The sequence below is a fragment of the Carassius auratus genome, chromosome 17 (genome assembly GCF_003368295.1).
Source record: "Carassius auratus strain Wakin chromosome 17, ASM336829v1, whole genome shotgun sequence".
In the NCBI taxonomy this organism is placed as follows: Eukaryota; Metazoa; Chordata; class Actinopteri; order Cypriniformes; family Cyprinidae; genus Carassius; species Carassius auratus.
This window is the reverse complement of record NC_039259.1, coordinates 9,783,031-9,798,011: the sequence shown is the minus strand read 5'-3', so window position 1 is coordinate 9,798,011 and position 14,981 is coordinate 9,783,031. Positions and strand designations below refer to the sequence as shown.

Genomic DNA, 14,981 nt, shown 5'->3' with positions numbered 1-14,981 from the left:
TAATATAATTGTTTTTACTGTATTTTTGATCAAATAAATTCGGTCCTTGATGAGCATAAGACACCTTTTTTCAAACACACACACACACACACACACACACACACATATACGCATAAAAAAAAGCATATCATGAATTTTTTTTTTTTTAAACTTATTTCAAAAAGTTCAACTTTCATGTTCTAGATTCATTACATGTAAAGTAATATTTTTTTTATTTTGATAATTGGAGCTTATAGCTTATGAAAGTCAAAAATATATTGGAATATTTCCTAAGATCAATCAAAAAATAATAATAATAAATTGCAAATCAGAAAATTTCAAGTTCTTTAAAGTATGTTTGTTTATGCACTCAATAACTGGTCCGGAATTCTTAAGCACAAATGACAACCTTAGAAGCGATCAGCCTGTGGCACTGCTGAGGCACTATTGAGCCTTCAGGTTGTCTGTATTGTTGGATTCACTGTTTCTTATCTTTCTCTTGAAAATATCTAATAGATTCCATTTGGGCTTCAGGTCAGGCATGTTGGCTGGCCAGTCAAGCACAGTAATATCATGGTCCTCAAACCACTTGGGAGTGGTTTTGGCACTGTGGGCAGTTGCTAAAGTCCTGCTGGAAAAGGAAATCGGCATCTCCATAAAGCTTGTCAGCAGATGAACTTCACGCTGGACTTCAAGCAGCTTAGATTTTAGATTTTGAACACTGAGCAGCAGTCCAGTTCTTTTCTGCTTAGCCCAGTTAAGATGCTTCTGACAATGTTTTTGTTTTAGAAGTGGCTTGGCAGTTTTTTTCCTCAAGACAACTGAGTGTGTTGACAACTGTCTCCAGCTTCAGTCCGCTCCTTGTGAAGCTCTCCCAAGTGTTTGATTTGGCTTTGCTAGACAGTATTCTCAAGCTTGCGGTCATCCCAGTTGCTCCTGCACCTTTTCCTATCCTATTTTATCCTTCCAGTCAACTTTGCACTTAATATGTTTTGATACAGCACTATGTGAACAGCCAACGCTTTCAGTAATGACCTTTTGTGACTTACCCTCTTTGTGGAGGGTGTCATTGATTTTTCTTCTGGACCATTGCCAAGACTGCAGTCTTCCCCATTAAACAATATATGAAAGTTACACTTTTTGACATGTAAAAAAAAAAAATTTTTTTCACTGTATTCAAATTTTTTGAGATTGAAAATGTGTGTGTGTATTAATAATAAATGCAAAATAAAACCCAAAAAAATATATATAATTTTTTTTTTTTTGTTAATGCAATTTAGCTTGTTACCTGTTGTGACACTGGTGGCATTCAAATCAGCAGAATGGTACAGTACATGCAAAAAAATCGAATAATTATGTTTTCAATACATAAAAGCACATGAAACAGTTCAGTAAACATAAAATGTTTTTTTTTTTTTTTTTGTCAAATATGCAGAATGATTTGAGAACGAAGCATGAATTTTGGACATTTTGGGAAAGTTTTTCCTTTTTTTAAGTTTGTAAAGTTTTGCTTGTTATAACATGGAAGGAAACTTGATTTAGGCTCACTGTAGAAAGGGTGTGTAGATTTGTTGTAGCCTTGCTAAACTTGTAAATCACAGGATGCGTCACAGCCGTGTGTATAATTTACAGACTTAAGAAGATCTGGGGGGATTAATAAACATGTTCCCTTAAGTAAAAAAAAAAAGTTATATTTTGTTTTATGTCCTTTGGGGTGTCAAAACCAAATAAAAATTGAAGCCCGCTGGTTGAAGCCCGCTGTTGAACCACAGATCCAAGACTAATGTAACCTGAAAATTTAGTTGAGCATGCGGGACTGAATGTTTCCAGTTTATGTGGAACACGTGCAGCCTGGGCTGTAAACAAGCAATAAGTGAAATACTGAAGTATTTACACTGCATGACCATAACTTTCATGATCACTCACTGCTGCCCATCCTATCCAAGCTTCTCTGAAGAGATGACACTAAATTACTACTTGTTATATTCAGTCAATCCGTCAGAGACAAGCAGGCAAAAATCTGTGTCATGTTTAACTAAAGTAAATGTAATTCTAGTTAATATTAGCCCAGAGGCTGAAATTCTCCTAAAGGTCATATGGGAAAACTTTTTCTATTTTTTTTTATTTGCTGCAGTTTCATGCTCTGAATTTTTTTTTCCTAAAAGAAATTGGGGTTGTTGCCAAAACTTCTCATGAGAACTGCTGTACAGTAAAGCCTCGCTGACCATGAAAGCCAAGAGGTTTTTATAAGCAAGAAGATATAAAGTGCGCCACAAAACGGGAACAGAAATCTGTTTTCTATAGAGACAAAGGAGTGTGTTGCCAAAGTTGTGGTTTGCTCTAAAAAATGAATTTACATGAAAGACAAAACCACTAAAAATAGTGAAGCACTCTGCCTTCTTTCAGAGGAGGATTGAGCTCCAGGCAAAATCACGGCAGAGTTTTAATAAACATTGAACCTGTGTATTCATGTAGCTGCAAATTACCATAAGTTTCTCTTTTGTGTATTTTATATGCACACACAACACACAACACATTACCATTCTTATTTTCTCTCTCTTTTCCTTCACATATGCTACTGGTTAGCATACTAGACCCGTCAAAGACTCTCTGCCAACTGGCTGTTACATGTTTCACAGGTTTTTGAGCCAGCTGTGTGTATATGTGTGTGAGAACGAGAAAGTGGGGCATGTTTTAGCCAAAGAGATGATTGTAAGACTTCTACTGAAACAGCCTGAACATTTCTGTGAGTGACAATATTTTAGCAAAAGTGAAATATGAGTTCTTGTGTGTTTGTGTTTTGAGAACCAAATCGACCAAACATGGATTTAATAATATTAGTATAGCAGGCTTATGTGTTTTTGAATTTATACTTGGATTAACATGCATTTGCATCCACTTATGCCAGTGGTTTTTGTGTTTAAGGTCATGGATGAAACCAACACTCAGATCGCCTGGCCATCCAAACTGAAGATTGGAGCAAAGTCCAAAAAAGGTATACGCAACACACAGACAGACAGTAGTTAAAGCAGAAGTCACTGTGGTAGTGTACTATGCAAACCTACAATCTGCTCACAAGCGGTTGAGAATTTAGTTGTTTAGTATCTTGCTGTCTTTCTAAATTTGTCTTTGTCTGTCTCGAAGTTTTAAAAAGGTAGTTCACCTAAAGATAAAAATTCTGTTATTTACTCACCTTCGTGCTGTTCCCTAAACCTGTATGACTTTCTTTTATATGGGGGAACACATATATAATGACACATATGGCTTTTCTAATATGGACAAAAACTTTTTCAAAAATAATTGAAGTTTTATGTTCCACAGAAGAAAGAATTTCATACAAATTTGAAAGTCATGAATAAGAGTAAATTATGGCAACAAAACATTTTTTTTGAGATCTTTTCCTTTAAGAATTTATGTATGTTTACATAATACATATGTGTGTACTGTATTTTTTTTTATGTGTATCTATATATAGATACACGTACATGCACACAAAAATCCAGCTTTGACATCAAAATAAATGAAAATATATTAAAATGGAAAACATATTTCAGTTTGAAATATTTCTTATCACATTTGTACTGTATTTCTGATCAAATAAATGCAGCCTTGGTGAGCCTAAGAGGCTTCTTTCAAAAACATAAAAACATTTTCAAATCCAAATGTTTTAATGGTGGTGTATATAAAATGGAAATGTTAATTAGCGTCTGATTTCGTAGAGGAGATTAGGTGGAGCAAGGTTCTGTGGCAGTAGTTCATACCAAAATGTTGGCTTTCAAAAGCCATAGAACATAATCAGGCCCTGAAGACTTTTTCCTAAATGATTTATGTGAGAGGATCTGGCAACACTAAACACAACTGAATCTAGTGTGGGTGAAGAGTGACATGAAACTGGATGGATTAGTAGGCTCAAAAGAAGTTAGTGTTCTTTGCTACCTTTAATGTTCCTTGTGAGTTTAAAAGACAGAGGCCAGAATGCTGTAAATCTTATAAATCTCATTCAAAAGATGACAGGCTCTTAATTTGTACTTTTCCATGCAATTGATGATGAATGTAGCCTAAATATGAATGTTCTTTTGAGGCTAATATTTCATGAACCTGTTTTTGTGCTTCTCTGTATGACTGTAGATGTTTGCACAGATTTTTGTGTATGTGGCTCAGTGCCACGTGACTGAAAGATTCAAAAGAGTTCAGATCTCAGGTTCAGATCTCCTTACACTCTATTTAAAACTCCTAAAGAAATTAATCATAATAATAATCCTGCTTAAAATCACATAACCCCATAACATGAAGACCGTTCTATCAGTAGACTGCTGATTTAGTTTACAGGGTGCAGGTCACCCAGACAAATCACTCATCGAAATTGATTGTGGCTGACTTGTTTTCAGCATTTCTAAGGCCCTATGATTTCCGCGCTGTGGAAAACGTGGACTGAATCGAGATGATTTCAGTGTCTGCCGTCTCACTAAATGCGGATGTACACGTGAATAACATCTCCAAAACTGCTTTGAGAGTCACTTCATGAGCATTTGACCATTAGATTTGAGTAAAACTAGTGTCATATCACATACACAGAACAGGAAAGGTATTCACGGAAACCTTTCAAAATAAAAGTCCGGTTTGATTGAAGACACTGTGCGCGCTACTATTTTTCAGTAGAATGTGCATAGACTACTACTGCTACTAAATGAAATAAACATAAAGTTTAAAGGAATAATCACAAAACATTATGCTTAATTTTCAATAATTAAAAGATAAATCAAAATAATGATTTATGCCTTAATTTGATAACCAGAAAAATTAAATACACAACAGAATTTCTGAGAGAAAAAGAGGCTAATTTAAGGAAAAAATTAATAAATTGTTGTTGTATGCATTTAAATAATTAGACATGGTAAAACACAAAATTTGGGAACAATAAAAAATATGGTGATTAAAAAATAAAACAATTCATAGGGCCTTAAAAAATACATTTTTGTTAAACTTTTAATAAATTGATGTGAAAATGTATAAATGTCATGACTTTAATTAATTAGACATGATTTTTGATTAATACAATTAAATGAAACCATTAAAAAGGATTCAAGAAAAATTTAAATGGAAGAAAACAGAATCCACAAAAACTGGAGCATTGGAAACAAAATTTAGGGAAAATAAATAAAATGAATTTCATAGGGCCCTACATTTCTAAAATGATATACTGGTAACTGCGATTCTTCGTTTTGGTCTGATGCTACATTCATGCCGCTAAGTCCAGCTGCAATATTGTCAAGTGCAATAAACAAAATTACTGAGTGCATGCCTTGTACCTGCTAATATCAGTTTATACAGAAAATTAGTTGTAAATTCAGATAATTTAAATGTACATATCAGTCTGTTTTTTGTTTCTGACCTTAAAGTACCATGTCTCTCAACAGTCATTAACCACAGTTTATTCAGAATCAGTCAACCTTTTCCCTCTCATATATTCTTCTAAATGATAAGCATAAGATCTCTCTTTTCTTAGTTTCTTTTTTTCTTTTCATGCTTTCTGTATCTTCTTTTTAGTCCCCTGATCATCACGTCGTAAATAATGGTCAGTGTCTGTGACATATATTTTACTCTCCCTGGTCTCAAACGGTTTTCTCATTTTCTCTCTATTTTTTCCTTCTTTCTTTTTTCAGCCTCTGTAACAGATGTTATCAATCTGAGAGATGTCTGTTCCACTCTGTCCTGAGTCAATAAAGCACTTTTAAATGAGGCTGTCTGTCGGACAAAAAAAAAAAAAAGTCACTCTCAACTGGAGTGTAGAAAGGCCAGACAGTTTGGTTGAGAACAGAAATAAATGACTTGATTGAAACAACGTACAAGATTCCAACATTCAAAAAGTTCAGCAACATCAACATCAGCAAAATACTACAAAAAAAAAAAAAATCTATATGTGTGTGTATTTTATATGCATATACCAACTCAGTCTCCTCTACATGTTGAGCACTTAAAATTAAAGACAGACATTGGCATTGATATCATAACCTCATATAGGCACGCATGAACTATTACATTCCTCACAGACATGCATAGACATTCTCCATTCATAAACATGCTGGCCACACATGCAACCCCACACACACACATGTTGCAGTTGATGACTTCCACATGGCAGGAAGAGGATAGTGTTGTGGGCTGGACAAGGAGAACCCTACTGGTGTTACTCTAATACCTCCCCCAGTAACAATGTACTTTGTGTGTGTGTGTGTGTGTGACTAAGACAGTGATCCTTCCTGTTTGATTTCCCCTCTGCTCCTCTAGGCCCAATCCTGAAGTTCGTGGGAGTGTTTTAGGGAGAGTGAGACAGTCAGAGAATATGTGTAGAGGAAAACAGAATTCCAAGAAGTTACACTACCCAAGCTATTTTTAGAGAGTAGCAGTAAAGCAACTATCTTTCTCATGATGTATGTAAGGGGGTTGTCTCTGTGTTGAACTGACAGAGAAAAGTGTTAACTCTTGAAACCACTGGTGTTAAAACTGCAGCTGTAGTAATATCCATCAAACTGAATGGAAGCATCTTTATTAATGTATGACTTTGTTCTCTTGTCCTGCACTCATCTGCTTTCTTTCTCTCCTTCTCACAGATCCACATATTAAGGTCAGCGGAAAAAGGGAAGCTGTGCAAGAGGCAAAAGAGAAAATAATGTCCGTTCTTGACACAAAGGTGACTGTCATGGAAAAGTCTGGTCTGTATGGGTTTGCTACAAAAACCTGCTCATCTAAACCAGTATATTTAAATTTTCAGAAAAAAAATCTAAACCTCTTTAAAAGCTGAATTGCATAAGAATTTGGGAGAGAATGCTTATTTTTCTTACCCCACCCATATTTTTTTTTTCTTGTTTTAAGCATAAATATTTCTTGTTTTAAGAATAAATCTGGTAAAATGTCTGGAAAATATGCTATGAAATGTGATACAGCCAATCAGTGCAATATATGTAATGTTATGTAGAGAGAAATGTTTGGCCAGTAAGATTTAACTATAAGCAGAAGTAGCTGTAGAAACAGAAAATACACATTTATATGGAAGATATTCTATCTTAAGTCCTTGAAAAACCAGCCAAAGTTTTTGAAGAAATCTCTTCTGCTTACCAAGTCTGCATTTATTAGATTCAAAGTACAGGACAAACAGTAACATTTCTACATTTTTTTACTATTTAAAGTAACCGTTTTCTATTTGAAAATATTTTAAAGGGGTCATATGATGCTTTTTTAAAGATCATTATTTAGTGTATTTAGTGTAACAGAATATGTTGACGTCTTAATGTTCAAAAAACACAGTCCCTCCTTCTGACAAGTGCAGTCTTGCTCTGATTGGCCAGCTGACCCAGTGCATTGTGATTGGCCGAACACCACAAGCACTCGTCGGAAATGTAACTCCCCTTTCCATAATCACCTGCTTCAACTTTCAAAATAAATGTAAAGACAGTTAATAATGTCCTTAGTTTTACCATCAGTCCAAGTTGCACTGACAGTCCACACAGTCCACATAGTTGCGTGACAGACAAAGTGATGAAGCTCGTATGTGTTTGCAGAACACAAGCCATGGTTAAGACGGCTGACTCCACTGTGTGACACTGTCTCTCTCTCTCTCTCTCTCTCTCTCTCTCTCTATCTCTCTCTCTTTCTTTTGCTCTCTTTCTCTCTCTCTCTCTCTCTCTCTCTCTCTCACACACACACACACACACACACAACATGCAGATACAACTGGCAAAACTCTGCATTTAAACATTCAATAGCAAATACTTAAACTAATAACAAAACATACTTACAGTAGCTGATTCAGAAGCGCCAGATGTTTGTAGCAAAGTCAGAATTACCTGCTCTCCTAGGTTTACGAAACGGCCATCCATAAAATGCTTTGCTGTTCTGTTGTAGGTAATCTTAATTATTCCTAAATGCATCTACTTTCGGAGGCCAAATAAAGTGCTTTTGCTTTCACCCAGATTCACTTAGCATCTCCCTAACATGGCTGCTTCAACACTAATTGTGGTTACTGAGACCACGGCTTCTTTCTTTGCGTCAACATTTGGGCGGCATTATGCAAATATTTCCACATAGTGACATAGACATGTGTTGTGTGTTTGAACAAGCAGTTAAAGGGGGGCGTGGCAGAGTCTTAACTTTGATAAAAGAATATCTCTTTGGATTTGAGACTTTAGTCTTTGCAACTTTAAAGATCTTCATTATGCACCAAGAGCTTGTAACACTCTAAAGAGAAAGGATAAATTGAAATCATATGACCCCCTTAAAATGTTATTTATTCCTGTGACTTCAACATTTTATTTTTAGCCTCATTACTCCAGTCACATGATCCTTCAGAAATCATTCTAATATTCAGATTTGATGCTCAAAAAACATTTATTATTTTAAACATTTATTAAAACAGCAGTGTAGAAATTTTCAGGTTTCTTTGATGAATAGAAAATAATTGATCTGAAATAGAAATCTTTTGTAGCACTGTAAATGTCTTTATCATTTTGATCAATGTAAAGCATCCTTGCTAAAAAAATAAAAAATAAATATTTGTATAAAAATATTTCTGACCCCCAACTTTTAAGTTGTAGTATCTCTGAATGCAGACTTCTTAGAGTTTGGAGCAAGATTGAATTTGAGGATTTGAATTAAGCTCTATTAGATTTCCATGATTTGCTCTGTTGTTCTTCTAAATTGTGACTTTGACACCTATAGAGTAATCGTGTGACCCTGAAGATGGACGTATCACACACAGAGCACTCGCATGTTATTGGGAAAGGAGGGAATAACATCAAACGAGTGATGGAAGAGACGGGCTGTCACATACACTTTCCTGACTCCAATAGGCACAGCCAAGGCGAGAAGAGCAACCAGGTACAGACACACACACTTTTTATCATATCGGTTTTCTAGTTGTTCATTTTTATTTTAGTGAAAGTTCCCCCTAAAATTTTTCAAGCCCATAAGAAGATGTGACTGATAATGTTACTGGTTCTTGTATGTATTGTGACCAGTCGTGATGCACAGAAAATTAAAAGAAATATAGTGCACAAGTCATAACATTTTATTGCACTTTTTGGTGTTTTAACATGCAAAAGTCATGGCTTTTATGTTCTACGGATGAAAGAAATGTACGTTTTAAAAGACATGAGAGTGAATACATGACAAAATTAAAACTTTTGTTTACTATCCTTGCTATGGGAATATGTTTAATTTTTTGTGGAAAATTAGGAAAAAAAGCACAGTAAATCTCTTCCATTTACTATCCGGCAGTGGCTGAACTCTAGCTGAATCATTTTATTGGCTGAGGGACATGAAGCAGTTTGTATTGGCTGGAGGATGAGAACGGTTTGGAGTATGATGGATCTGATTGGCTGTTGGACGGCTCTCAGGTTTAAATAGACTGCTGAGTGGTCTGACGAGGCGTGCAGACAGTTTGGATTGTTAGTAGCGTATACAAGCGCACGCATGGACAAACATGACTTCAGAGCCAAACCAGATGGACTCCCTGAACTGGGCCGAATCACCTGGTTCCAAACCAGGAATAATTCTCGCAGGGCGTGATTAAATGTGTATTTGTCAGGATGAAATGATGGAAATGATGGAAGCAAAAAAAGAAAACTAGCTGGACTTTAATTAAGGTTTTTTGACTGGCGCACTGCCACACACATACTCCCATTTAATGTCATAAATCAGCTTTCTGGACGTTACACTGTGTCTTATTTAAGCTTAACAAAAATTCTTACAGGATGAGAGAAAGGAAAAAACGTCTGCACATGTTATGAAGAAAGATCGTGAAGTACAATCATTTCTTTGTTTCTGTATTTTTCTCTCAGGTGTCAATAGCAGGGCAGCCGACTGGCGTCGAAGCAGCGAGAGTTAAAATACGGGTGAGAATTTCTTTACGTGTGCTTTACAAGCATTCTTTCTTCTTTTTCTGAGTGTGTATAAGCGTGTAGGCTATTTTAGAAAGGAGCACTTAAAAGATGGAAAAGAGGAATCAGGAAGAATCAGTAAATGATGAATAATTCATTGCTATTGTGTGAATAATATGTAATCACGTAATCAATATAAAAGTAACTGTAGTCTGATCACGAGTATTTTAAAATGTAATTTAATAAAATTACAAGTACTTAATTTTTGGAATCTTATTACATAATCCAGATTACATGTAATCAGTTGCTACCCAGCTTTGGCTACACTGTATATTTTCAGGTATAAATGAATATAGTAGCAAGGAATATATTATAAAAACAATGTCTCCAATATTAAATATGAAAATATTATCTGTAAAATATTTACTTGTAAATATACATATCTTTTTCTACCGACTAGTATTAGATGTAAAACCTGAAGATAAATTCTTTGTTAAATTTTACTGAGAATTTTCCCTTAAACCTTCTTTTGAACAATATAAAGGCAAAAGATACACTTTAAAAAAATACTGAAATATTTTAACAAACCTACAGTATATAAATATATTAGGCTATTGAATTAAACATAGCCTAAAGCCTAAAATGTACTGTTTTTCCGGTCTAATTTTCTGCTAGCGCCCCCTTGTGGTTCAGTCAATCAAGGAGCCAATGTAAGATTAGGAGCTTTATGTGCTGCATCCTAGTGGTTGAAATGTCATCATCATTTGTTCCAAGTGTTGTTTTCCCTCAAAAGCATCATTCTCCCTCATCCTCTCTGTAGGAGCTGTTGCCGTTGATGCTGATGTTTGAATGCAGTGGTTTGGTGCAGCATGTGGACTGTAGCTCTCCTGTAGTTCAGCATATCTCCCACACTTACAACGTCTCCATCTCCTTCAAACCTCCCTCCCGTCTCTATGGCAACACTGCCATCGTCCGTGGCAACCAGAACAATACCAGTGGCATTAAGGTGAGGCATGAAGTGAAAGACTTATGAATACTGCTGTTGAAAGAGCTGGATTGATGTTTTTATTAGCATTATTTTAGCATTTTAATCAGTCTATTTTATTATCATTTGTATTAATGTAATATTATACATGATTATGCTTGCATTAAGCAGTGAACTATATATTATTACATAATAAAAGCTTATTTAATTTTACAATTAAGTTTTCATTTAAATGATTACTTTTTTATTATTAAGTCTATTTTATATTTTATAATTTATTTAATATCTGAATTTTAAGCAGCCAAATCATTCTGCTTAAAATTCATGATGTTTTGCTGTTCAAGGAACATTATTATTATTATTATCAGTGTTGAAAACAGTTGTTTTTGTGGATACATATTTTTTTAAGTATTCTTCGATGAATGAAAATTTCAAAAGAATAACATAATACATTATTAATAATAACAATACTGTATATCATTTAATGACAATTTAAAAGTCTTTGCTGTCACTTTTAGTCACTTTTCTTTCTGACACCAAACTTTGCAAAGGGTAGTGTGTAAACCATTTCAAGTGAAATGATAAATTCTAAATGCTTCGTAAAAAAAAAAAATTTTCAAGACATTTTAATATGTTGAAAAAAAATGGTAAAATCTGAGTTTTTACAATTAACAGTAATCTCCAAAGTGCATGTATTTGACCTCAAAACAATCAAAACCTCCTACTAAAGTTGCATTCATTAGCAGTTATGAAATGAGTGGAGCTCCTGAGTAGCAGAAGTACTGAAACTAGGTCATTTCATGAAATGGAGAGATTTAGTTTTCGTATAGAGCTGCCAGAAATTAAACCAAAAACAGGAGCCTTCACCACATAATGTGAGACGTTTCAGGAGATGGGTGATGGTTTTATTAATGTGTGCATGTGTAAGCTCACATGCTGGCGTCCCTGTGTGTGTGTTTGTGCAACTGCAGATCTATATCAAGTGTGTGCGAACATATTTGTGTGTATTTCAGCGTGGAACAGCTTTGTTATTGGAGCACCTCGCTGGGTCTTTGGCCAGCTCTGTGCTGGTCAGCACACAACTGGACATCGCACCTCAGCACCACAACTTCCTTCTGGGCCGCAATGGAGCCAACATCAAGAACATCTCCCAGCGCACTGGAGCCCAAATACACTTCCCCGAGCTCAACACTCACAACACACACACAAGCCGCTCAGCCGTCTACATACAGGGCAGCATTGATGCTGTATGTGCGGCTAGACAGCAGCTAATGGTATGTTTCACAACAGTGTGTCTGTATTTTCCTATTCAGGCTTATGCTCTTTAATTTACTATCTCTCTCCATGTTTGTGGCCAATCTGTGAAACAGAACACGTTTTGTTTAAAGAGATGAAACTGAGAGAGATGTTTGGATGAGAGTCTCTGTAAGTACTGACAGATGATGAGACTCAAGCTGGGCTGGCTGGAGACCTTGAGGCTTTAGCAACGTGCCCGACCAGAGGGATTTCAAGACACATGCCAAACTTATTCTTCTCCTCTGCTCTTTTTTTTTTTTTTCGAAACAGGAAATGTAGATTTAGCCACGCTGCCACTGTAGACTATAATCTAAAATTAGAGGTCTCATAATAGACATGTGCAAAATTACATATTTTCAAAATCAATTAGTCAGTGAATTGCTTCTAGAACTACAAGAAAATTCAGCATTTTATTTTTGTCTTATTTATATACTATTGTATAAAATTATATTCACACTTAATTTTAGTTGTTAATATTTCATTTTCTGTTTTAGTAATTTTAGTATTTGAGATTAATGTTATTTCGTTTAGTTGCCAGGTCAAGTTTCGAATTTCCATTTAAGCTTTTTTTATGTAATATAATTTTTTTTATTTTACTGCAGCTTTATTTAAACTTATTAAAAAAATTCTGATTTCAAAAGGTTTTCTCAGTCAAAAGCAATTGAAGACAAAACAATTCCTTGTGTGTGTGTGTGTCATTTAATATTATAAGTAATATTAATATAAATAAAAAATATACATAATAATTATAATGGTCATTAATAATTATTGTGTATTAAAATCTAATAATTATAAATAATATTACATATAAAGAAATAAGCTACTGAATCTGGAACATACTTTTAAGGAAACCTGGTTTAATTAGGTTTGTTTTAGGTTTATAACAAACCAAGATGTGTTTTGGGGAGTAATTTTGTGTGTGTGTGTGTGTGTGTGTGTGTGTCTGTATATATTTTAGGGCTGTCTGCCACTGGTGTTGCTGTTTGACATTAAGGAGGAGATGGAGGTGGCATCTCAGGTCGTCACTACACTTATGGAGCAGCTGGACGTCTTCATCAGTATTAAACCCAAACCAAAACAGCCCAGCAAGGTAAAAAATACCCAGCTCTTTCGTGGATATGTGGTACATTTAGCCTCGGTTACTGACAATATGTCTTTTTCTCAGTCAGTGATAGTTAAGAGCGTTGAAAGGAATGCTGGGAGTATGTATGAGGTACGACGGATTCTGTTGGGACTGGAGTCCAGCTGTGTGCCTCCTCCCATCAACCATCTGGCTGTTAATGGACATCCTCCTCCTTCCCCTCCCCTGATTGGCTCCATTGGACTGGACACCCTGGCTTCAGCTGGACTGAGGCTAAGCACTCTGGGTAATGTAGTTGTATATTTAGATATTTTTTAGATATATTTTATGGCTTGTGTAAGGTACATTTATGATCTAAAAGTAATTCCTTGAATATATATTCTAAGCAAGGCCTTTTTATATCAATACAACATACACAGTCCTGCTTTAGCTCTGCAGTCACTATAATTACTACTGTCTGTGTTGGTAGATTACAACTCACGCTGCCAAGCGGATCCATAATTAGCTACAGCTGTGTGTGTGTGTGTGTATTTGTGTTTGCCTGTGTTCCACATTCACTCAGACAGTATTAGTGTGACTTAAAACAGTCCCCTCTGTTGTTTCCAAGACTCAAGCCTTGTTGTTCTCATGCACAAATTGTGCATATTTGCAGTACTATCACATTAAGGTTTCATGCCATTGTAGTGATTAAAAGTTAACCGTCTGGCTGTTAACAATAGCTTTGTTTCAAAACCTAGCAAGCTTTTTACCTAGGTAAATTTTAGGTATTAAAGGTTTAATTATGTTTCCTTGTAATAAATATATTTTTAGCCTAATCAACCCTGCATCAAAACCTATATGCAATGAGAGTGCATTTTTACAAAAAATGTAAAAATGTAAAATATTTAAAATAAATTGCATAATTATTATTCCTGTGTATATATAAATATGTGTGTATGTGTATATATAATATATATATTATAGTTTCATACAACATTATGTAATATAGAACAAAATATTAGCTTAGCAGTATGCAGCCTGTAACATTTCAAAGCAATAATAAAGTCATGTTACCGATTTTTTTTTCCAATTAGATCCAATGAAACTTATTATCATTAAATAAAACCTAAAGAACATGTTTTTTTGTTTTTTTTGTAACTGGACATAAACATTAGCTGAAATAAAATAAAACATTTTTGAAAATGTAACATTTCTCATTTTTGTTTAGTTTAGGGTTAAAATAAAATTAAATAAGCTAAAACACATAAATAAAAATTAACATAAAAATGACAAAAACAAAACAAAATTCCTAACCAATTAAAAAAAAAAATTAAATATTAACAAAAAGTAAATTAGTGATACTAATATAACTGGGTCTAACTGGTATGCTAATTGCTGCTCTCTGTATTTCTTGTGCTGTCTCTTATTTGAAAATTACATGGGAGCAAAATAAAAGTATAATAACTGAACTGTAAACATATATTATGGACAAAAGTGTTTTTGGAATTTGCAATCTTTCTTTTCTCTTTTTCATCAGCTGATCTTCTAAGGTCGTCTGTCAGCCCCATTCCTAATGGTTCCACAAACCCAAACTGTGTTCATAATGGACACGGCTCTGTGTTAAACATCCAGAATGGAGCAGTGAACAGCTCACAGCACATTTATACACCCTCCAATACACCTGCTCACACACATTCACATGCTACTGGTCACACAGCTTCACTTTGGGCCAGTGCGCTCAGTTCAGCAGCTAACACAGCAGGTGAGTGTGTGCTTTTTTCAACCA

The 14,981-nt window shown here is 34.8% G+C and overlaps 1 protein-coding gene across 2 annotated transcripts in view; it reads left to right on the top strand.

Annotated features, from left to right (window-relative positions):
- bicc1a (BicC family RNA binding protein 1a) overlaps positions 1-14,981 on the top strand; it is a 32,882-nt gene that overhangs the window by 11,603 nt on the left and 6,298 nt on the right. For both annotated transcript variants that reach the window (XM_026285712.1, XM_026285711.1), the window contains exons 3-11: positions 2,905-2,974; positions 6,591-6,670; positions 8,695-8,853; positions 9,816-9,869; positions 10,675-10,860; positions 11,853-12,113; positions 13,094-13,225; positions 13,301-13,502; positions 14,733-14,957. In XM_026285712.1, the coding sequence (XP_026141497.1) occupies positions 2,905-2,974; positions 6,591-6,670; positions 8,695-8,853; positions 9,816-9,869; positions 10,675-10,860; positions 11,853-12,113; positions 13,094-13,225; positions 13,301-13,502; positions 14,733-14,957 (1,369 nt within the window). The remainder of the gene's footprint in view (positions 1-2,904; positions 2,975-6,590; positions 6,671-8,694; positions 8,854-9,815; positions 9,870-10,674; positions 10,861-11,852; positions 12,114-13,093; positions 13,226-13,300; positions 13,503-14,732; positions 14,958-14,981) is intronic.